The sequence below is a fragment of the Ahaetulla prasina genome, chromosome 2 (assembly GCF_028640845.1).
Source record: "Ahaetulla prasina isolate Xishuangbanna chromosome 2, ASM2864084v1, whole genome shotgun sequence".
Classification (NCBI taxonomy): Eukaryota; Metazoa; Chordata; class Lepidosauria; order Squamata; family Colubridae; genus Ahaetulla; species Ahaetulla prasina.
The window spans coordinates 247,787,844-247,813,533 of record NC_080540.1 but is presented as its reverse complement, the minus strand read 5'-3'; the positions used below and the strand labels follow the sequence as shown (position 1 = coordinate 247,813,533).

Below are 25,690 nucleotides of genomic sequence, written 5' to 3'. Positions count from 1 at the left end.
GCATTCACTTAAACCTGATAAAACCCGTGTAAGGTATAGCACAAGCTGCATTCCCATAACAAACTAACATGGGATAGGATGCTGCTATCTCCAATACCTAAATAAATCGTAGTGCAACTGATCATAGTTCGGTTCCAATGCCTCCCTTAAATTATGATTTTTCACATAAAAATGATTTCAAACGCGCCTTCTGTGCAACGTTCCGGGTTAATAACCCTCATAACTAGAGGCGCGTGACCTCTTTCTTCTTCTTTTTTTTTGTAACCATAGAGATAAAGCCAGAGCGTCGCCTGGAAGCCGAGCGGGTGAAAACGGCGCAAGCGCGCTGTTTCGTTTGCGGTGCTGGGAGGAAGCGTGCAGAGATAAAGAAGCTGCCCCAGTGGGAGAGTCCGCTGCGTTCTTGCCGGTGAAGAAGACGTCGACGACGACCGCGAAGGGGCTATCATGGCGCAGGTTTTGAACCTCAACAATGAGGTGAGCCGTCTGACTGGGGCCGTTGCCACATTGCTGGGAGGTCCGGGGTTAGCGTGGCCCTTCGAGTTGGCAGGGAAGGAAATTTCGGATACGAAACATGGCGGGGAAAAGTGGGGGGGGGGGGAGGAAGAGGGTAAAAGGCGTCTGCTTCTCGGTGGGTCGTTAGGCTCTCCATTGTATCCCTTTTCAACTATGGCGCAGGTCTTCCGTCTAAAAATAATGGATACGCTGGCTTGGGGTGGGAGAGGTGAAGTCCCAGAAGGGTGAAAAGGGTCGGAGAAGAGAGCTGGTTTTAGAGCAGGGGTCTCCAACCTTGGCAACTTTAAGCCTGGCGGACTTCAACTCCCAGAATTCTGGAAGTTGAAGTCCGTCAGGCTTAAAGTTGCCAAGGTTGGAGACTCCTGGAAAAGGTAGCAGTGGATGGAAGGGGAAGATCCTAAGCGTAGCCCTTCCAAGCGTTTTTTAGATAGGGTCAGTCTATGGAGATTCTCAGTCATCCAGGTCATGGTTGTCCCAAAGGTGCTTTTTTTTTTCCTCAAGAAGCAACTGGACTTTCAGCTTTTTTATTTATTTATTTATTTATTATTTAGATTTTTATACTGCCCTTCTCCCGAAAGACTCAGGGCGGTGTACAGCCAGATTAAAACAGAACAATATACAAATTAAAACCATAGTTAAAATAACATATTCTATAAATGGCCGAAAATTTAAACCGTCAAATTTGACCCGTGAATAAAATCCACCAGTTAAAATTATTAAAATTTAAAAATTTAGGATATTAAAAATTAAGCCAGTCCCGCTTGAATAAACAAGTAGTTTCTTCCACGACGTTTCGCTTCTCATCCAAGAAATAGCAAAAGGTCTTCGAAGAAAAAGCAGAAAGTCCAGTTGCCTCTTGAAAAAAAAAAAAAAGCACTTTTGGGTTAGTGAGGATGCTGGTCACTGTGTAATAATTAGCTTTCAATGGCTGGAACTGGATTCTGGCCTTGCTTTTGATGAATGCACTAGCAGCGTCAGCCCCAGAATGCTCATTTGAAGAAGAAGAAGAATGAAAGGGAGTGGGGCTGGGGAATCTGAAGATTACTGGAAGTAGCCATTACTAAAGTACAGTAAATAATCACTGTACTGTGCAGGTGGCCACATGTTGGCAATGGTACACATTTTACATTTTTATACTTTTCAGATAATTGGTTTGCATATGAGTTTCTTGGAGTCCACTTTATTAGATTGCAGATAACATAATGGCTGCTTATTACTGTATTTTGTTCAATATTTTGTGTTGATGCCTGTCTTTTTTTGTCAGAGTGTGCACAGTTTGAGATAACCCAGGAGCAAAATATAGTACAGAGAGGTTTTGTCTTTCAAACAGTCATTTATCTATAAATCATACACACACACACACACACATACATATACACATACATACATGTGCTAAGCAAAGCCAGGCAATCAATCAGTTTTCAACTATAACAGGAAGCACACACAGAGAAATACACAGAGAGAGACTGCCTTCACAGGGCCTCTCTTATACAGCCAGCTTCTTAAAGTGATAAACTTGCTGACTCATCTCCATTTACAGTCCTACAGCAGCTGGACAGCAATTAAATCATTATCTTAATTTTTTTTCTGAAAAAGATGATTTGCAAGGTGGGAGGGAGGAGGAGTTTCTCCTTATTTTATCTTTCTCTAGCAACAACACTGAGAAATAGCTTACAAAGACTGCTCCCAAATCATCCAAGGAATTTTGTGGTAAAATGTGGCCTTCAACCTAGTAAAATCTTGCAGAAAATTATGCTTCCATTGTGAAACTGATGCTTTATATGTGAAATGGTCTTTTTAATGCATTCTAAGAGTGTAATACATTCTAAAAGAGAGCTGTGGTTGTGCAATGGTTAGAATGCACTACTGTAGGCTACTTCTGCTGACTGCTGGCTGACTGCAATTTAGCAGTTTGAATCTTACCAGGCTCAAAGCTGACTCAGCTTGGTGACTCTGTAAACCACTTAAGAGAAGGCTGTAAAGCAGGGGTGAAATGCTCCCAGTTCGGACGGATCACGCGATCTGGTAGCGATGGGGGCAGGTAGTTCGGAGAACCGGTAGCAAAAATCCCTCCCCCCCCCACGCCTCGCTGTTTCTCTTCTCTGTCCCTGAAGCACTCGGTGGTGATATAGCTGCAAACGACCTTAAATGACTGCCGCGGCACTTCAAAGGGCTGCACTACAGCTGATCAGCACTGTAGGCACCTAGTAGACCGGTGCCTCTATTTTTAAAGAAGGTAGACCGGTGCCTCCCAAGTTTTGTATATTTTATTATTTTTATTATTTATTATTATTGACCATGCCCATTCAGTCACCTGACCACCAAGCCACACCCACCAATTAAGCCACACCCACAGAACCGGTAGGGAAAATTTTTAGATTTCACCCCTAAAGCATTGTGAAGTGGTATATAAACTTGAAACTGCCTCCATTGCTTTCTCACTTTGCTAGGGCTCGTGGGAGGAGCTGCTGGTTGTGACTGGGGAGTGAAGTGGGTGGGCACAAAGGAAAGGCGGATTGGGACTGCCTCCATTGCTTTCTCGTTTTGCTGTGACTCGTGGGAGGAGCTGCTGGCTGTGACTGGGGAGTGAAGAGGGTGAGCGCAAAGGAAAAGGAGATTGAAACTGCCTCCATTGCTTTCTCACTTTGCTGAGGCTTGTGGGAGGAGCTGCTGACTGACTGGGGAGTGAAGAAGGTGAGCACAAAGGAATCATATAACACAAATATAGCGCAAATCATATAACTATAAATCAAAAATTGAACTATATATTCAGGGTTATTCCACTTGAATATTGAGATTGTGATTTTATTCTATTTCAGAATGACTGGCATAGTTCAATGTAATATTTGTTTTGCAGCTGTCTTTCGCAGTACTCTTTTCAAATTTGGGTACTGTCCTCTTTGTAAACAAATTAGTAGTCTATGTGGACAGATTACCTATCTAGAATCTCAAATATTCTCCAAGCAGAAATTAGGATCCCAATTCAGCCATTCACTCTATTGAGCTGCCGGCCCATCAGTCGCCTCTTCCACAAAGATCCTGCAGGAGAAGGGCTGTATGGACAACTGTGGGATCTGGCAGGCTGAGAGCTGTGAATCATAAACACAAAGCTTTTGCAGTGTCCCAGTATAACAGATATAGTGCCCTTGCTGACCTTAATAGGGACACTAAAGTGACAGGTCAAGGTAGTTGTGATACTGATAACTCAAACAAGCAGGGGATCATGGTCCAAGTTGAAGAACTTAATTTGGAAAGGGGAAAGTATGAATCAGGTATTACACATCGTCACACAAGAAGAGCACAGTATCCAAAAAGAGAAGCCACCTTCTGATTGATGATTCAATGTACATTTAGGAAAGGATATGGAGGTTTTGAAAGAGGTCAGGTATCTGCCAGGTGCTACTGCCAGCAGAGAGAAGAGGCGTATTCTTAAGACAGTCAAGAATGCCAGCAAGGATTGTGATGTTGATGCTATTATACATCTTGGCACAAATGATCTGTCCCAAAAGGATGCACTTTATGTGCAGAATGATTTCCAGAGCTTGGGGTATGAACTTAGTAGTATAGGTTGTAGGCTTATCTTTTCAGAGATTTTACTAGTATATAAGGAACAAAAAGGTAAAGGCAAGCGTATAATGGAGTTTAATGTGTGGCTAAAGGAGTGGTGTAAAAGGGAAGGCTTTGGTTTTATTAGTCATGATGTCTGCAACTGGTCCAATGAAAAACTATACAAAAGAGATGGATTGCATCCATCAAAGAAAGGGACTGAGTTACTTAGCAATAAATTCATAGATTTTTCTGGAGAAACATTTAAACTGAACAGTGAGGACAGAGAATTAATTGATACAGAACATTTCTGTCCCCAGCAATCCAAAATTAAAAGGGTTATCAATGCACATAACATAGATGTGGATAAGATTATCAGCCCTGCTATCAAGCAAAACCAAGGATTTAATAGTGAGTGCCATACCATGTGCACTAATCAAACAGGTGACAAGAAAGTAGAGGCAGTCATGCACAACACAGGTGCATGTAGACAGCAAACACAAGGTCAATCCAAATGGACTCAAATGTCTATACACCAATGCGCAGAGTATGAGGAACAAACAGGGTGAATTAGAAATTCAAGTAAATGAGGGCAGATATGATATTGTTGCCCTTACGGAAACTTGGTGGGATGAAACTGACAAATGGAACATACAGCTAGATCTAAATTATTTAAAAGAAATAGATTAAATAAAAGAGGAGGTGGAGTTGCACTATATATAAGAAATAACTACATCTCTACAGAAATAGCACAACAATGACGAAAATTATCTTGAATGCATTTGGGTCAATATTAAAGGGGAGGAAAATGATATTGCCATAGGAATTTACTATAGGCCACCCAACCAAACAGAGGAAATAGATGAACTTTTTGCTAGTCAGCTAACTAAGGTATGTAGGAAGCACATTACAGTAGTAATGGGGGATTTTAACTATCCTGACATCAACTGGGAGACAAACTCTCTGCACCAAGCGGAAAATCCAACAGGTTCCTAACAAACCTAGCAGACAACTTTATTTCCCAAAAAGTAGAGAAGGGAACAAGGGGATCAGCTATATTGGACTTAATTCTCACTAACAGAGATGAAATGATAGAAGGTGTTGAAACTATAGGAATCTTGGGGGCAAATGATCACGCAATGTTAGAATTCAACATTATGCAAACACAAGTAGTAGAACAAAGTCAAACTAAAGTCTTGGACTTCAAGAGAGCTAATTTTAATAAACTCAGAGCTTGAGAAAGATTCCATGGATGAGAATCTTCAAGGGGAAAACAAATCAAGAAGCTTGGGAAATTTTGAAAAGTGAGATTATAAAAGCGCAGTCTAGCACAATACCAATGAGGAAGAAAAATAATAGATCTCAAAAGAAACCAGCATGGATGCATAAAGAACTATCTGACAAATTGAAAGACAAAAAGGACACATATAAAAAGTGGAAAGAGGGGCAAATAACTAAGGCAGAATATCAGCAAATAGCCCGAGCCTGTAAAGATGAAGTGAGGAAAGCTAAGGCTCACAATGAACAAAGGCTAGCGACAAAAGTAAAAAATAACAAAAAAAGCTTCTTCCAACATGTTAAAAACAAGAAAAAAGTCAAGGAAACAATTGGCCCATTGCTGGGAGAAAGTGGCAAGAAGGTGACAAGCAACAGGGAGAAAGCAGATCTACTTAACTCATTTTTTGCATCTGTCTTTACACAAAAGGAAAAAACAATCCAACCTATCAAAAACAGCACCACAAAAAACAGATTAGAAACACAAGTTAAAATAGGGAAGAAAATGGTAAGTGAACACTTGTCTACCCTAGACGAGTTCAAATCACCAGGACCGGATGGATTACACCTCAGGGTTCTGAAAGAACTGGCAGACGAGATCTCAGAACTACTGAACTATATCTTTCAAAGATCCTGGAGCACAGGGGAACTGCCTGAGGACTGGAAAAGAGCTGATGTAGTTCCCATCTTCAAAAAAGGGGGAAAAAAAAAACAGATCCAGGAAACTACAGACCTATCAGCCTAACCTCAATACCAGGGAAGATTCTGGAAAAGATAAGCAACGAATCACCGAACACCTAGAAGCAAACAAAATAATAACCAAAAGCCAACATGGGTTTGTCAAAAACAGATCATGCCAGACTAATCTTATTGCATTCTTTGACAAAGTGACAAAATTAGTAGACCAGAGGAATGCTGTCGATATAATTTACTTGGACTACAGCAAAGCATTTGATAAAGTAGACCATAACCTACTACTAGATAAAGTAGAAAAATGTGGGTTAGACAGCACCACCACCAGATGGATTCGTAATTGGCTGACCAACCGCACTCAATGTGTAGTCTCAATGGAACTATATCCACATGGAGGGAAGTATGCAGTGGAGTACCCCAAGGCTCTGTTTTAGGCCCAGTTCTCTTCAACATCTTCATCAATGACTTGGACGAGGGGATAGATGCGGAACTCATCAAATTTGCAGATGACACCAAGCTGTCAGGAATAGCCAACACTCCAGAAGATAGGCTCAAGATACAGAAAGATCTTGACAGACTTGAACATTGGGCGCTATCTAACAAAATGAAATTCAACAGTGAAAAAAGTAAGGTTCTACATTTAGGCCAAAAAACCAAAATGGACAGGTACGGGATATGTGGTACTTTGCTCAATAGTAGTAATTGTGAGAGGGATCTTGGAGTCCTAGTGGACAACCATTTAGATATGAGCCAGCAGTGTGCAGCAGCTGCCAAAAAAGCCAACACAGTTCTGGGCTGCATAAACAGAGAGATAGAATCAAGATCACGTGAAGTGTTAATACCACTTTATAATGCCTTGGTAAGGCCACACTTGGAATATTGCATTCAGTTTTGGTCGCCACGACATAAAAAGGATGTTGAGACTCTAGAAAGAATGCAGAGAAGAGCAACAAAGATGATTAGGGGACTGGAGGCTAAAACAGATGAAGAATGGTTGCAGGAACTCGGTATGCCTAGTTTAATGAAAAGAAGGACTAGGGGAGACATGATAGCAGTGTTCCAATATCTCAGGGGTTGCCACAAAGAAGAGGGAGTCAAACTATTCTCCAAAGCACCTGAGAGTAGAACAAGAAGCAATGGGTGGAAACTGATCAAGGAGAGAAGCAACCTAGAACTAAGGAGAAATTTCCTGACAGTTAGAAAAATTAATCAGTGGAACAACTTGCCTGCAGAAGTTGTAAATGCTCCAACACTGGAAATTTTTAAGAAAATGTTGGATAGCCATTTGTCTGAAATGGTGTAGGTTTCCTGCCTGGGCAGGGGGTTGGACTAAAAGACCTCCAAGGTCCCTTCCAACTCTGATATTATTATTATTATTATTATTATTATTATTATTATTATTATTATTATTATTATTATTATTATTATTATTATTAGTTTTTATTGCTATTGCTAGAAGCATCTCAAACTTAAAATAGAGCAGTTCTAAAAGCAAGACGTTCTTTGAATGTCATAGCATCTCTATAATGATTAGAACAGCAGTCTCATGAACATCGATCTCAAAGGTCTAGACCTTTGGTGAAGAATTACTAGGCTAGCACATATAACATAAGAGGTGGGTGGTATTTTTTTTCATATAGTGAATTTTGCATCCAAAATGAAAAGGAAAATTATTCTCATAAAGTCAGTTCACATAAGGCAAGGGAAGCCTTTATTTGTTGGTTCATTTATTCACATTAAATGCACAGACCACCTACTAATTTTGTTTTGATCATTCACTTTTGTATTGATACATTTTTATTCAGCAGAAACTGATTCCTTTAGGAGGAGGGAGAATCTGGGGCCTGAGTGAAAGGGGGGCTCGGCCTAGAATCCCTATGTAGCTGGAAGAGAACTATACTGTGTGCACAATTATTAAGCAAGTGAGTATTTTGACCATATTTTTTTGCACCTCCAAGCTGTATAAACTTGAATGCTTAGTGTACATAAGCATATCAAGTGATATGTATTTGTGTAATGAGGGAGGGTGTGGCCTAAGGAGATCAACACACTATATCAAGGTGTGCATAATTATTTGGCAGCTGCTTTTCCTGAGACAAAATAGGCCAAAAAAGAGATTTAATTAACTTTGAAAAGTCAAACATTTTAAAAAGTCTTTCAGAGGGATGCAGTATTCTTGAAATTGTTAAGATATTGGGGTGTGATCACAGAACCATCAAACGTTTTGTTGCAAATAGTCAACAGGGTCGCAAGAAATATGTTGGGGGGAAAAAAGACACAAGTTAACTGCCAAAGATTTGAGAAGAATCAAACATGAATCTACCAGGAATCCATTATCCTCCAGTACTGTCATATTCCAGAATTGAAACTTACCTGGAGTGCCCAGAAGTACAAGGTGTTCAGTGCTCAGACATGGCCAAGGTAAGGAAGGCTGAAATCCGACCACCACTGAACAAGATATATAAATTGAAATGGCAAGACTGACCAAGAAATATCTAAAGACAGATTTTTCAAAGGTTTTATGGACTGATGAGGTGAGAGTGACTCTTGACAGACCATTGGATGGGCCGGTGGCTGGATCAGTAACAGGCACAGAGCTTCACTTCGACTCAGACACCAGAAAAGTGCAGGTGAGGTATGGTATGAGTTGGTATTATGAAAAATGAGCTATTTGGACCTTTTTGGGTTGAAGATAGACTCAAAATCAACTCCCAAACCTACTTCCAGTTTTTAGAAAACACTTTCTTCAAGCAGTGGTACAGGAAAAAGTTTGCATCTTTTAAGAAAACCATGTTTTTTATGCAGGACAATGCTTCATTGCATGCATTTAAGTACTCCACTGCGTGGCTAGCCAGTAAAGGCCTTAAAAATGAAAGAATAATGACATGGCCCCCTTCCTCACATGACCTACACCCTATTGAGAATTTGTGGGCACTTCTTAAATGGGAGATTTACAGTGAAGGAAAACAGTACACTTCTCTGAACAGTGTCTAGGAGGCTGTGGTTGCTGCTGCACAAAAAGTTGATCATCAGCAGATCAAAAAACTGACAGATTCCGTGAATGGAAGGCTTATGGCTGTTATTGAAAAGAAGAGTGGCTATATTGGTCACTGATATTTTTTTTTCTGAAATGTCAGAAATGTTTATTTGTACATTTTGAGTTGTTTGTTTATTATTCTCACTTTAACAGATGCAAATAAATTAGTGAGTTGGGCAAATTTTCATTTTTCATTTAGTTACATAATAATTCTGCACATTAATAGTTGCCTAATAATTGTGTACACATTCACCTAAGAAAGCTAAACCTCACTTTTATTTTCACGTTTGAGGTTTATTAACATTTTGGATTGACCGAGAGAACTAGTTGTTCAATAATAAAACTAATCCTCCAAAATACAATTTGCCTAATAATTTTGCATACGGTGTAAGTCTAACCCTCCTTGAGTGCGGTTGACCTTTATCTAAGTCTAAGCAGGTGCCCACCATGAGTTGAGAAAATTGCATAGGCTTTTAGCAATAAATTATTTAATAATTGAAACTTCATGTGTGGATCTGATCTTTCACGCCGTAACAATTCCTCATTCTATCTCTCTTTATTTTACCATCAGTAAGTTTGGAAGTCTGGGGAAATTCTTTGGCTGCAAAGTAAAAGCAATAACAATGAGTGTTGAATTATTTGCAATTAAGAATAGGGTAACTCAAACCTGGCTGCAATTTCTATTTTCTGTATGGGTATGTTTTCAATATTGAATTTAATGATTTTTTTAAAAATTATACTATAAACTTTAAATAAAGAGTTACTCTGTAGGTTACTCTTCAGTTTTAAAGTTAAAATTAATAACTCTGAAGATTTTTTAAACGTAAGATATCCTTTTGAATTTACAGATGTAAGATTGAAGCAAGTGGAGGATACAAATGGACACATTTTAAGAAGTGTTGCCTATATGAACTCATGTGCAAATATTTCTTGAAAACATTGCTAGGTGGCAGCACAAAATAAGTAATGGATTTCTCCTCTTCTGTTAGTACTTGTATAAGATTTCTTACAAATAAGTTTAATTTTCTAAGTGATTAATATAAACCTATCAATTTGTACAATTTTCTCAGCAAAATTATGGAGCCTGTTTTAATATATAGCTTTTTTTACATATAGAAGTATATATTTGACTCCATTGAGTTTTTAGGCTTGTTTGAAATAAAGTAACTTCATTCTTTCCTGTAAATGACAGAGATATAGTTAAATATCTTGCATACAGTTTTGAGAAATTATTAGGAATGGAATAAATACTTCAGCTATGTTTCTTTTATGGATGAAATTTTCTATATAGAATTTTCTATAATTTTAACAGAATTGTAAATGGATATATATTGTTCAATTGGTCTAAACTCTGTATCAAGGTATATGACATTCTGTGGACCAAAGGTTGAGTTTTGATTTAGAATTGCATGTAGGAAACCCTCTTCCAAAAAGATATGTTATTACGATGACAAACTGAATTTTATTTCATTTTTAGTGATTTCTATCTAATCCATAATGATTACTCTTAAACACTCTATTTCAGTTTTTTTTCTTTCTGTCATGTTAAAAATTATTTTGTTGTAATTTCTAGAGATCTTTGAGAGTTATACCAAAAATCTTCAGAAGCACTAGGCCACATGCAAAAATGTTTAGAATAAAAACTTTGGAAAATTGATTTAGTAAATCAGTTTCTAGCCTTTGTAAGTTGCATACTTGAACAAGCTAGGTACTTCTAGCAAAAACCTCATAACATCTCACCTTATGATGATGTCATAAATATGTCCATTTGCCAACAGTATAAAAGTATTTTGTCATTTTTTTCCAGAGCCAAAAAATAAAATTAAAAAGACATGTTTAAGAAGTTAATTGAAGGACAAAGTATTATTTTTTAAGAATTGGTATAAATTTAAATAATGTTGAATATAAAGCATTTTGCATCTGAATAGTTACAAAATTAGCTACATTTTGTATTTTTACAAATGTAGACTTTTGTGTCAGAGCTCAGTCATTGTTTGATTATCTGATATATCATTTTCCTCCAAGGGTTTAAGTTATATTCCATGGAGATTTCTTGTCAATTTATTATAATCTTTAACAACTCTTTATGGACTTTATATTCCTAGGTAACTTGCCACATTGAAAATAAGAAGGAGGTCATACATAAATTGATAGCTACAGTATACAATATATATATTTCTGTGTGTGTGTGCGTGTGTGTATGTGTGTGTATAGAATAGGATAGAATAGAATTTTTTATTTGCCAAGTGTGATTGGACACACAAGGAATTTGTCTTGGTGCATATGCTCTCAGTATACATAAAAGAAAAGATAAGTTCATCAAGAATCATAAGGTACAACACTTAATGATAGTCATAGGGTACAAATAAGCAATCAGGAAATAATCAAAATCAATATAAATCGGAAGATACAAGCAACAAAGTTACAGTCATAAGTGGAAGGAGATGGATGATGGGAACGATGAGAAGATTAATAGTAGTGCAGATTTAGTAAATAGTTTGACAGTGTTGAGGGAATTATTTGTTTGGCAGAGTGATGGTGTTTGGGAAGAAACTGTTTTTGTGTCTAGTTGTTCTGGTATGCAGTGCTCTGTAGCATCGTTTTGAGGGTAGGAATTGAAACAGTTTATGTCCAGGATGTGAAGGGTCTGTAAATATTTTCACAGCCCTCTTTTTGACTCGTGCAGTATACAGGTCCTCAATGGAAGGCAGGTTGGTAGCAATTGTTTTTTTCTGCAGAAATTTGGAATTTCTGTTACTAAGCAATGCAGTTAAAAAGTATGAGATCACTATAAAGCAATGACAATTCCAGAATTGCCTGTTACCAGTGTTCAGTGAATTCCACCAGTTGTTGAACCCACCTCAAGTCTAGCCAAGCCATTTCCCGGCTTGGTTCCTCTCAAGCCTCAGTAAAATAAAGGAATACCTCAAACTCGCCCTCTCCAGACTAATCCCCACATTTCTGCTCTCTTGGCTGCACCACATCTTGCCTTCTGGCATAGAAAGCAGGCTCAAAACTGCAGCTTTAGGGTTGCTTGCCATTCTGTGGCTCAGGCTTCTTGATGTTTTGTGATTCTGGTGTTGTAAGAAGCCCCTGAGCCATAGTGTGAAACCACACCCACAGCAGTGTGATGCAAAACCTGGAAAGCCTGAGCTGCCCTCGCCCAGTCCCAGTCAATCATTATCACCTGTACTCCGGTCTCCTGCTGTCCAGCATTTCTCCCAGTGGACCTTCATCCCACTGCTGATGAGTCATGCCTGAGCTGGTATTAAATATAAGTATAAAATATAAGCCAGTCGTTGGCCATGTGAGGCCATCTTCCTCGGGTCTCGTGAGGAAATCGCCATGTGCAACCTTGGGAAGAAAGTTTTGCACAGCCAGCAGCTGCCTTGCAAAGGCCTTTGTCAGCAATGGGAGCAGCAAAATGGAAAAGGTCAACTAGAACAACAGCGACCACAGACTGCAGGGACCAAAAGGGCATAGATTGAAGGAGTGGGGAGATAGGTAGATGGGTCAGATTTAAAGTTCCCCTGCAGTCAAAAGTGTGGGCAGGCTGCCAAGCACCAGAATTTTTGTCATGTGAGGGTGGGGGCACTGCAATGGCTGTGATTTTGCGGACCAGTGATAAGTTCCTTTGTTCAATGCCACTGTAATTCCAAATGGTCTCAATCAATAGTTATAACTCGAGAAATATCTGTAGGCCATTTCTGGGGTTTAAATCTCAAGGTTTTTCCTTACAGTTCATTGAGGTTAACAGACTCTTTGTTTTTCATTCTGCAACCGTAAGATTGGAGTGTACTTAGTGGTTATAGAACAGCATGTTGCATTTTGAGTAGTCCTGATTCCTATCTCACTAGCTTCAGTATGAACTGAATTCTTCTGAAACTTCATAGCTCATGTTATTTGTTTTTACTTCTTGTTATTTCCAAGTCCTGATAAGATTTAATTTCCTTGTTCCTCTCTTTGGTACACCATCACTTCCTTACCCGTCTGATCACAGGATATTTATTCAGAAGCAGTCTCTTATTCCTATAACTTGTTAAGTAAATATATTTTTAAAAACAAGTCTAAATTATATCCATCTGATGTCACTGTATTTTTATAGTCTATTTTCCTATTGCCAAGAGTAAATCAAAATCTACAGAAGAAAAAGATAGAGCAAACAATTATAACAAAGACCAATATTTTGAGGTGTATATTTTTAGAGTTCTGCTGTAGCTCCTAAAGTCATTTGCAACTACAAAGAGACAGTTTGAAGGTTTTTACATGACTTGAAGTTAAAAAAACCACAATCCTGAGTACACAGGTTCTCTAGCCAATACTCATAATTCGTCCTTTTATCCAACAGGATGAAGGCATTCAGCTCTATGGTTTGAGTCTAGGCATCTGTGTACCCCTGTGGTTAAATTTATTTGTAAGAATGTCTTATTCCTTATTATTGCTCCTGTTTTTATGCCTACAGCATATGTACAAGAGAAATAAATGTTGCTAATCAATAAGGGGGTGAAATTAACTGTGTTTGTTTTGTGACCCCGCATTTTTACTGATTTTATAAATTTATAAAAAGGGCTTTATGATATGGAAGTTGCTCATTTGTGGTGTACATGATTTGTCTATACCTTTTGCAATTGAAGTAAATAGAAACTAAAAGCAAAAACCTCACAACTGTAGATATTATCCATAATTTATGGCTATCACAGCATTTGCTTTTCAGTTCTTGCCGATTGCTACTGATTTATTGTCTCTCTATAGTTAAATTGCCCTATTTTCCTGGCTTTAAATCTGGCAGAAGAAACTTTTTAAAAATTGGAATGTTACTTACCTAATAACTCTGTTCCTTATATTAATATCAGGGTAGGCAAGGTCAAAAGAATATATATATGTATGTATGTATGTATGTATGTATGTATGTATGTATGTTTTCTGAGGTTTTCGCGGTCGAAATGTCGCCAAGACACTTCCAATTTTACGCGGGAGAAAACCCGAATAACCAAAGACCTACACACGCGCACACACGCGCACACACACACACACACACACACACAGAGAGAGAGAGACAGAGACAGAGACAGTGTTGTAGGGCTAGAACAGCAGAATCTTGAAAGATATTCTGTCTGCCCCATCTTATATCAAGCAAATTCAAGGTTATTTTGAGTTTCTTTCCTTACTTTTTTTTCTATTTCACAACCTAGTTATTTTTTCGGAAAATCGTCCCCCCTCCCTTTTTTTTTAAAAATGGCTCATTCATTCTTTCACCATTTCCAAGGACTACATGATTAACTTAAATACATTATAGAACTTGAAAGCCAAATGGATTTATAAATTTATAAATAGCCTTCTTTCTCTTCTTCCCTGGTTTTAATGGGATTAGCAAACTTTGACATTTGTGGAAATTGTGGAAATCAATAGGTGTTGTTATCAATAAAATTAATGTAAACTATACTCCTACTATATTGGAATATTTGGAATAATCCTAAATATTGGTTGCCATGTTCCATCTTATCTGAATAAACTGGATGGAGAGTTGCTAAATGGAATCAGTACAGATCTGTTGTGTATTCCAGAGTCAGCTCACACAGCCATCTAAATCAGGGGTCTTGGTCCCTTTAAGACTTGTGGACTTCAACTCCCTCAGCCAGCAAAGCTTGGTGACCCTGATCTAAATAATTCAGTCTTTGGGAAGCAATGGAAAGTCAAAGAGACCTGGAATTCACTGGATCTTCTGCCTAATCATTATTATGCTTCCTTTAGTATAATCAAAGATTGGGAGTTGGCTGAAATGGCAAAATGGACTATATTGATTAAAGAAACGAGTATAAGTACTTTTGTTTCCATATGGAGACTGCTTCTGAACTTTGTGCTTCAAAGTGGAAAAGAATGAAACTTTGGTTTTGGGTTTTACTGATTAGATTGATAGATCTTTATAGAAATGGCTTGTTTATATTACGAAAAAACAAAATTGGGATTTGACGTTAATGCCTTATTTTACTGCAATAGAGACAGTCGGAAGTCCATGTTTCTTTTTCTTTTTTTCCTACCCTTCCTCACTTCTTTTCCCCCTTCCTCCCAACTGTTCTCATATTTACTTTTGTATATTTTTTTTTTGATCTTATAACTCAATAAAATGTTAAACCAGAAAAAATAAGTATTATCAAAGATTGGGAGAAAGGAAGGCCTTCAGGCACTGTAAGATTGCACCCTCTTAAAAAAATCAGAAATCTTCTCATGAACAGTATCTTGAACATGGTGGCTTGCAGTTTTCTGATTACTGAGTGAGTACGGCATAGAAGCTAATAGAACTAATTTTTTGAAGATTAATAGAAATAAACATTTATACCTTTTTGCTGTGTCCTTGTCATCCCAAATCAATTCATTGCAGGATGAAGTTGTTCTCATATGGTGAAGGTATATGAGTGTAATGTAAGCTCGTAAGCAGATGTTTTTCAAATTCCCAGTCTAGGGCAGAGAGTGAATGATTGGGCCAGAATCATTGAGATAATTTCTCTTCTGGAGTGAGAATTAGAACTTGGGTCTCGACTCCTAACCATTACAATACAGTGGCTCTTATTATAGCTTAAAAGTGTGAAATATTGGAAAGAAACTGTTCTGTTCTCTCAGTAATTTTTTGATTCTTTGGTAATATAAGTAATAAGTTCATAATTATGAATGTAAGTTCATTAGAAAGAATTTTCTGTAATGAACTGAACCATGTTTATTTTTTTCATTGTCTGTGAAATAATCAATCTTTCTTTAAAAGATTATGAAATTTCCAAGCTCAGAATCTCAGATGGAATTCAGGCAAACAGCATTTTGTCCTAGGAATCTTTCCAGCAGCTTTCCTTCAAGTTCAGATTGCCACATCATCAGCATCAGAACATTAAAGTCAAATTGTGATCAACATTTCAGGCATATTTGCTTTCAACAAAGGCAAATTAATTTAAAGTTAAAAATGCAAGCACAGTAGGAATATTTGCTATATGTTATAATTGTTAAATAAGTGTGTGTCGCAGAATATTATCCCTTTCCAACTCTTCTATTCTGAGTAGCTTGTATAAAATGTGTGTGGCTGGGCCACGTAGGCTAGCTAGAAGTTGACAAAAATAAAACATGTGGCTTCTTACTTGGCTGGTGCAGAATCAAAATATGCAAGCTAGGTCATGGGAACTTGCTGTAGACTATATTTAAAATGTTTTTAGCATAGCTGTGATGAAAATGATGCTTATTCTATACTGATTTATCTACAGGTGTCTGAAGTATGAATTTAAAAGACATCTGGCACAGTTGATCTGTAATTATTATTCAGATCTGTCACCACAGATATCCCTCTAATTTAGTGTAACCGATCCTGAACTCCTGTGTGTAATTATTCCTTCTATCACAACCTCCCTATCCCTTTACATTTGGCTCTTTGCCACCAAAAGATTGTTCTGATTTGCTTTAATTTTGGCCTCTGGACTATTAATTAGTTTAGTATTCAAAATACACTTAATTCATGGTTTTCTAATTGGAATAAATAAACTTTTATATTTCTGCCCCAAATCATTTCCTAAATGTAAACAATATTATTGGGATTCATGTAATCTTCCCACTTAACTTTCTTCCAGTGCCTGAGCATTTAGTTCAGTGTATGGAAACAGCCATGTGACTTTGAAATTTAAACAGGTTGGCACTTGAATAAAAAAACCACAAGGCACACAAATTGTGATGGAAGGTAGGCAGAGGGGAGAGAAAGGAAAGAAGAAAATTGCAAACATCTTCCATACTGTGGCTGACAAATGTAGCCATTAGGTGTCAAAATCAACTCAAAAGGCATCTTTATATATATATATATATATATATATATATATATTGGGAAGATTCTGATTGTGTATATTGGAATAAGAGTTTTCAATTCAATTGTGTAACCTTAATTTGTTATTTCAAAGATATGTCCTATACCATCATCAGTCCCTAAACCTAATACTTTTGTTCTGTTTCCCTCCCCCCAATACTCCCAGCAAAGAGTCAGTCAGAGGCCTTCTTTTCTCCTTTTATTTACATAGATATATGTCCTGGCCACGTCTACCCACGGGCCTGCCAAGTTTCTGGAGATAACGAGGAAATTATAGATAAGGCCAGAATTACTCACGAATATATTCTTCCCTCCATTGATACAGTTTGCCCGCGCCAATTCATTGCTTTGTCCAAGACAAAAAACCAGGAAGTCCCGCCTCCTATTTATAGTCTCTGCAGATGTCACTGCATGACAATTATGACTTGGCTTTATCCCAACACTGCTTCTGCTGCGCACGCCGCTCACGCCTGCGCAGCCTTGCATCACTCCAAAACTGTTCTTGGGGCGTTGCCAAATCAGAAGAAGGCTCCAGGGAATCAGGTCTTGCTGGCCCCTCCTCCTCCCTTTGAGTGGGTGCCAGGGAGGGAAAGGGCTCAAGAGAAGCAGGGCTTGCCAGGTCTTCTCCCTCACTTTCTGAATCATCCGAGTCCAGGAGTCCGGGTCCAGGAACCTGGGTCACAACACTATCCCTCACCGCAGGGCCCTTCCCCCGGGGCTGACAATTGGGATGCGGTCGGGCTGGGTTCTGCTCATGGAAGGCCTGCACCAGGTCGTAGGCCCCCCCGGAGATCGAGCTTGGTGAAGATCGTGGCCTCCCGCAACCTCTCCAGCAGCTCCGGGATGAGCGGCAGGGGGTAGCGATTCCGCACTGTAATGGCGTTTAGCCGGCGGTAATCACAGCACAGGCGCAAGTCCCCTGTCTTCTTCTTCACGAAGAGGACCGGGGCCGAGAGAGGGGACTTTGAAGGCCGGATGAACCCTCGGGCCAGATTTTTGTCCAGGAAGTCCCTGAGGGCGGCCAACTCGGGCTCCGACATGGAATACAGGCGTCCCACAGGCAGTGGTGCATTGGGCAGAAGGTCCACGGGGCAATCGTAGGGCCGATGCGGGGGTAGTCGGTCCGTCTCCTTCTCGCTGAACATGTTGGCGAAGTCCGTCAGCTCAGGAGGCAAGGTGATGGCAGCGGTGGGGACGTTCTGGCCGGCACAGGTATGGCGGATGTGATCGACGCACTGCAGACTCGGGAAAGAGATGGCGTTCCGCGACCAGGCCACCTGAGGATCGAGGGTCCGAAGCCAGGCCAACCCAAGGACCAAGGGAAAATGAAGGTCCGCCGTGACATAAAACTGGATCGCCTCCTCATGGTCCCCAATAGCCAGGCGCAAAGGCTGGGTGGCAAATTTAATGGGGCCGGACACCAGTTCTCGTCCATCAATTGTCTCTACCCGCATCGGAGGGTCCACCGGAACCACGGGGACCGCAAACTGGGTCACAAAGGCCTGGTCCATAAAGTTTGTTGTGGCCCCTGAGTCCACCAGCGCATGCGCCTGGAGCCCGTCCGACTGGTTCCCCAAACATATCCGTGTGTCCAGAATCAGATGCCGAGGGGGCCCAGAGTCTACTTCCGCAACGTCCAGTGGGGGCTTAGGATGTGCCCGACCTAGGGTTTCCCCGAGGTTGGGCCTGTTCCGTTTCCCGATTGGTCACGCTGTGATTCGGGGACCGGCGTGCGTGCCCCACTTCGCTTTCTGGGGCAAGAAGCGGCGAAGTGGCCGGGCTCCCCACAGTACAGCCACAATCCCCCTTGGCGCCTCCGGTTCTGCTCCTGGGCTGTCAGGCGAGGTCTGGCCGCTCCCAACTCCATGGGCTCTTCCGCAGCGGTTACAAAACGTGGGGCGACCCGGGGTGCTGGTGGTGCAGGAAGTGGGGGTGCAGATTTTGACGGCGGGTCCCGGGGGGTGCGACGGGACGGTCGCCGTTGCAGACGGGCATCGAGGCGGAGACAAAGGGGCACCAAGTTGTCGAGGGTCCGCGGCGCCTCCACGCGGGCCAGCTCGTCTTGCAATTCCTCTGAGAGTCCCTCCTGGAACGCGTCCACCAGTGCTGCATCATTCCAGTCAGAGTCCTGGCACAAAAGACGAAATTCGGCGATGTACTCCTGCAGGGGGCGTTTCCCTTGATGGAGTTCCTTAAGGCGCCTGGTTGCCGTCAGCATTCGAACGGGGTCCTCGTACATGGTGCGCAGGTGCTGCCAAAAATGCTGTTGGTCCGCCAGCAGGGGGCTGTCCTGGAGCAAGAGGGGCGTGGCCCATCGAGCAGCCGAGCCGGAAAGAAGGTTAATCACGAAGGCCACCTTAGCCCGGTCGTCTGGGAAATCCTCTGGCCTCATAGCCATGTAGAGCTGGCACTGTCCCAAGAAGGTCGGGAACATCTCAGGCTGCCCAGAAAACTTATCCGGCACGGTTATCGGGCACTTGCGACGAGGAGGAGGAGGAGAATGGGGGCTGCAGGCACATTCCTGGCAGCAAGTTGGCCTGCCAAGTGAGCCACTTGCTGCTGGAGCTGTTGATTAGCCGCTTGTAACTGCTGTAACTGCTGCTGTACCTGCTGCTGGTCCATCTTTGGTGGAAGATGTTTTAGTCAGGTCTTGGACAAAATGTTCTGTTTCCCTCCCCCCAATACTCCCAGCAAAGAGTCAGTCAGAGGCCTTCTTTTCTCCTTTTATTTACATAGATATATGTCCTGGCCACGTCTATCCACGGGCCTGCCAAGTTTCTGGAGATAACGAGGAAATTATAGATAAGGCCAGAATTACTCATGAATATATTCTTCCCTCCATTGATACAGTTTGCCCGCGTCAATTCATTGCTTTGTCCAAGACAAAAAACCAGGAAGTCCCGCCTCCTATTTATAGTCTCTGCAGATGTCACTGCATGACAATTATGACTTGGCTTTATCCCAACACTGCTTCTGCTGCGCATGCCGCTCACGCCTGCGCAGCCTTGCATCACTCCAAAACTGTTCTTGGGGCGTTGCCAAATCAGAAGAAGGCTCCAGGGAATCAGGTCTTGCCGGCCCCTCCTCCTCCCTTTGAGTGGGTGCCAGGGAGGGAAAGGGCTCAAGAGAAGCAGGGCTTGCCAGGTCTTCTCCCTCACTTTCTGAATCATCCGAGTCCAGGAGTCCGGGTCCAGGAACCTGGGTCACAACAACTTTGGTGACTAGAATCATTTTCACTTAAGAGTTTGACAAGCTGCTTCTGCAAATATTTGATTGTATTTGGGGGACAGTGGGATCCTATTTTTTGAACAAATTCTTGAATTGTTTTGAAAATTACAAATAAGCCTATTTTAAACTTGCACTAAAGTGCAGTGTGTATTACTGTGTACCAGATGGATGAAGCTAGTGCTGTAGGGATAATTTTATTTCAGGTAAGAATACAGGTCAAGATAAATTTCACTGCTGATCTCCAGGAGGTGGATGGGGGACATTCATTTTCAATCTTGGCTCTATTTTGACAAAGAAAATGGCGAACCTTTTAGGGACCGAGTCCCCAAAGTGCAACCCAAAACCCACTTATTTATCACAAAGTGTCAACATGGCAATATAACCTGAATAATGAGGTTTTGTGAGGAATTTCAATCATTCTTTCACAACTTGACTTCTCCCTGGTGGCACTGGATTTCTTTAACAGAACAACTCAGGAATGATGGGAGTATAATGCAGTAGCCTCTGGAGGGCCATCACATCCTCCTTCCTTCCTTCCTTCCTTCCCCCCTCCTCTTATTTCATCTTTCTTTAATCCTGTATATTATGGTTCGTTATTGTTAATCTTTATTAAAGAATGCTGTGTCCCTAGAAGCTCCTAGCGAAAATAACAGCAGCTGTTGTTTGTGGCTGAAACTATCCCAAGCTGTTGTTTACACACACACGCACGCGCGCGCGCGCACACACACACACCTATTTTTATTCCACTTTCCATGGGTCCTTGGGAAAGGAATGGCATCTTTTCCCCATCCCCGTCTTTTCACCAGCATGAGATTTAAGCACACATTTTGTGGAGTGTCTCTCCTCCCCCACCCAGATAAAAAAACCAGGATTCAGAAACATAAACCAGGAAACCCAGGGTGGAGTCCCCTATGGACTTGGGGGAGCAGAGAGAGGGTCTGAGGGCTACCAGTCTGAGAACTTGGTGCAGTCTAGAGTTGTGCTGCCCGTTTTTATGCCCATAGCCTCCAACCAAGGACCTTTGCTTCCCCACGGAAAATGCTCCAAAGTGGGTGGGGAGGCAATGAGCTGATCAATACCACAGAGGGAGTTCTCTATCCACTTCCCCTCCTTGCAGCCTTTTAGCTACTATTGTCCCACGTTGCTTCCCCCCCCCTTTAAAATGAGGCTAAGGAAGAAAGCCAGGAGAGGGGAAATCTAAGGGGGAGGGAAAAAGACCCAGGCAGATCCCTCTCTGAATAGCTTCCCCCCAGATTTCAACTGATTTCCTCTCTAATCCTCCGACGAACAGACCCCACCCCCCCTTTTTGAACTCTGGACCACTGGGCCTTTATTTTCCCCATTTATTGCAGGAAATAGGATTTTTATTGGGTCTTCCATCTGTATCATACCAAAAGGAAAGCCAGCCGGGCTTCTCCTAGAACCCCCCCCTACCCTTCCCCCTGCTCCCTTTCCTCTACCCCCCACCCAATCCCACTTCAGGACAGAGGAATGAGCTGGAAATGTGTTTTGAGATGACGTGGGAGCAAGCCTTCTGACCCTCTGACACACAGCCGCAACTCTGTGTTCCAGCCCCGGTTTGCTGAGGAGGGGGCGAGCAGCCCCAGTCATCACTGCCCCGCTTCCTCAAAGGCATGGTGCGTTTCAAAGGTGGTAGCTCGCATCTAGAGGTACCAAAGAGTGTTTTGTTGCGAGAACCGCAAGATCCGCCATCACAATTCGCAGCCCTCTTTGCAGGTGGCACAGCAAATGTACTGTGATAAAGGCGGAATGTTGTTGCCGCGCAAAGGCAAGTACAGGGGTGATCCGCTCCAACACTAAGGCTCCAGCTGTTGCCACCACCGTGACAGGACAACAGCTGTTTCATCCCTCTGCTTAGACAGGGAGCCTCAGCAATGGGGTCAAAGGGCAGCATGGATTGCATTATGGCTCCACATCGTAATGGCCTGGCTTAGAAGTAGGACGGGACCCCGCCTCCCCAATTATGAAGCGCAGGAGTGAAAAAGTTCAATCAATTCCAACTTCACAAGATCTTTTTCTTTCGCGAGAAGTTGGAATTGGTTGAGTGAAACTGATGGAGAAACATGATTGGAGCTGGGCTGGGGCGGCGGCATGCGTGCGTGCCCACAGGGAAGGCTCTGCATGTCACATTTGGCACGCATGGCATAGGTTCACCATCACAGGCCTAGACTGATTCCAAGATCTGGAATAAGTTTTGTTTTTTCCATCTTAGTTTTGAATGAGATATAATTTCCCCAGAAAGAATTGTTGTGCAATTTTAGGATCCTCCTACATTCACAGCTCCTGCTTGAGGAGGCCATTGATTCTTTTCCCCTTATATGCCTGGTGAATGAATTCCAGCCCTTCCTAGACTAGGAATCCTTTTTCAGAATCATTAATGCGTTAAGTCACCTCACATGTGGGCTATTGCAATGTGCTCTTTATGGAATTATAATTAAAGATCACTTAGAGCTGGACCAAAGTGCAGTGACATGGACAGGTATTGACACATTTCAATATCCCAAGTAACAGTCATTCCACTACTTGAAAGCCTTTGGTTATAAACTTCTGGGTACAATTCAAAGTGCTGGTTACATAAAGCCCTGATGAAATAAGATTTGGATCTCTGAAAGTCTATTTTTCTTACAGTGTTTCAATTCCTGTCCAGTAAGATTTGACAGAGTTTGCATGTTCCAAGTTCCATATTTAAAACGGTGTCCATTGAGGGCAGCATGACTTCTCAGGCCAGGGTGCCTGCCATCTGAAATAGCTTCCCCATGGAATTTTGAATTGCTACAATAGTGTCATTCTTTGAACAGGCTCAAAAGACCTGGCTTTTTCCCAAGGGTTAGGAAAGCATTTGGAATATGATTAATATCCTAGGTGTATTGGTCTCCAGATTATCACATCTCTTTGTTTTTATTGTATTGGATGTATTTTTAACATGTATACCAACATTTTGATACTAGAAAAAAAATTAAAGCAATCTGTGTGAACAACAGAATTTTGTCATTTGTATCATTGTAATTCTTGCTACTTTACCTCACTTTATGCAATTCATATCACCTATGTATGCAGGGTAAATTCTTTAAAAAATGTGCTGGCTTTTTGACTGCAAGTAGTTAATAATATGTAGTTCTGCCATGTGTTAAATTTTTGTGCATGATGTTGCATAATGTTGATAAGTGATATTGGAAGTGTAATTTGGACAATTTAAAGCAGCACCTGAATTGCCGCATGCAAAATATCAGCAGCTAAGGATTTTGAATGAATTACTTTCACCCTATTTATTCTCAGGATTACAATAAGATTGACATACTGACTTCCAAATGTATATTGGATGCTTGGGATCGATTGTCACTTTGTTTTATAGACCCACTAACATTCAGTGTTATTATATACCTATTAGATTAATATTACTGTGAAATTTTCTTAGATTTGGGGAATTTTAGCAGGGTATTCAAGACAAAAATTCTGATCTGGGAAAGATGGCATAACTTGATAACACTTGTAATATTTTTATTCCATGGTGGCTTACTCTATTTATACCTTTATTAAGATCTTTTTCTTCGAGAAGTTGGAATTGGTTGAGTGAAACTGATGGAGAAACATGATTGGAGCTGGGCTGGGGCGGCATGCGTGCGTGCCCACAGGGAAGGCTCTGCATGTCACATTTGGCACGCATGGCATAGGTTCACCATCACAGGCCTAGACTGATTCCAAGATCTGGAATAAGTTTTGTTTTTTCCATCTTAGTTTTGAATGAGATATAATTTCCCCAGAAAGAATTGTTGTGCAATTTTAGGATCCTCCTACATTCACAGCTCCTGCTTGAGGAGGCCATTGATTCTTTTCCCTTATATGCCTGGTGAATGAATTCCAGCCTTCCTAGACTAGGAATCCTTTTCAGAATCATTCATGCGTTAAGTCACATCACATGTGGGCTATTGCAATGTGCTCTTTATGGAATTATAATTAAAGATCACTTAGAGCTGGACCAAAGTGCAGTGACATGGACAGGTATTGACACATTTTGTTCTGTTTCCCTTCCCCCAATACTCCCAGCAAAGAGTCCGTCAGAGGCCTTCCTTTTTTTTCCTTTTATTTTGCTTTAAATTTTCTTGCAGGTTATTAGATTGAGTTGAATGTCCTAGGCACATTTTATTTTTAAAATGTGCTGGCTTTTTGACTGCAAGTAGTTAATAATATGTAGTTCTGCCATGTGTTAAATTTTTGTGCATGATGTTGCATAATGTTGATAAGTGATATTGGAAGTGTAATTTGGACAATTTAAAGCAGCACCTGAATTGCCGCATGCAAAATATCAGCAGCTAAGGATTTTGAATGAATTACTTTCACCCTATTTATTCTCAGGATTACAATAAGATTGACATACTGACTTCCAAATGTATATTGGATGCTTGGGATCGATTGTCACTTTGTTTTATAGACCCACTAACATTCAGTGTTATTATATACCTATTAGATTAATATTACTGTGAAATTTTCTTAGATTTGGGGAATTTTAGCAGGGTATTCAAGAAAAAAAACAGGATTCAGAAATGTAAACCAGGAAGCCCAGGGGGGAGTCTCCTCTGGACTTGGGGGAGTGAAGAGAGAGAGAGGGTCGGAGGGCTACCAGTCTGAGAACTTGATGCGGTCTGGAGCTGCTGCTGCGTTTTATGCCTGTTGCCTCCAACCAAGGCGCTTCACTTCCCCGCGGAAAATGCTCTGAAGTGGATGAGGAGACAAAGAGCCGGTTGATACCATGGAGGGGGTTCTCTATCCACCCCCCCCTTCGCAGCCTTTTAGCTACTATTGTCTCACCTTGCTTCCCCCTCCCTTTAAAACGAGGCTAGGGAAGAAAGCCAGGAGGAGGGAAATCTAAGGGGGAGGGAAGAAGAGACCCACGCAGATCCCTCTCTGAATAGCCTCCTGCCCAGAGTTCAACTGATATCCTCTCCAATCCTCTGATGAATAAGCTCCACCCTCCTTTTTGGACTCTGGACCACCGGGCCTTTATTTTCCCCATTTATTGCAGGAAATAGGATTTTTATTGGGTCTTCCATCTGTATCATACCAAAGGAAAGCCAGCCGGGCTTCTCCTAGAACCCCCTACCCTTCCCCTGCTCCTTTCCTCTACCCCCCACTCAATCCCACTTCAGGACAGAGGAATGAGCTGGAAATGTGTTTTGAGATGACGTGGGAGCAAGCCTTCTGACCCTCTGACACACAGCCGCAACTCTGTGTTCCAGCCCCGGTTTGCTGAGGAGGGGGCGAGCAGCCCCAGTCATCACTGCCCCGCTTCCTCAAAGGCATGGTGCGTTTCAAAGGTGGTAGCTCGCATCTAGAGGTACCAAAGAGTGTTTTGTTGCGAGAACCGCAAGATCCGCCATCACAATTCGCAGCCCTCTTTGCAGGTGGCACAGCAAATGTGCTGTGATAAAGGCGGAATGTTGTTGCCGCGCAAAGGCAAGTACAGCGGTGATCCGCTCCAACACTAAGGCTCCAGCTGTTGCCACCACCGTGACAGGACAACAGCTGTTTCATCCCTCTGCTTAGACAGG

The 25,690-nt window shown here is 41.4% G+C and overlaps 1 protein-coding gene across 2 annotated transcripts in view; it reads left to right on the top strand.

The window, feature by feature from the left end:
- Positions 1–317: 317 nt before the first annotated feature.
- SRFBP1 (serum response factor binding protein 1) overlaps positions 318–25,690 on the top strand; it is a 63,673-nt gene continuing 38,300 nt past the window's right edge. The window contains exons 1-2 of one of the 2 annotated variants that reach the window (XM_058166315.1): positions 356–474; positions 7,833–7,949. Coding sequence is in view for 1 of the 2 variants with exons in the window: in XM_058166314.1 (XP_058022297.1) it covers positions 445–474 (30 nt within the window). In the remaining variant the exon portion in view is untranslated. Of the gene's footprint in view, positions 475–7,832; positions 7,950–25,690 lie in introns of both variants that reach the window. The other variant, XM_058166314.1, reaches the window with a different exon arrangement.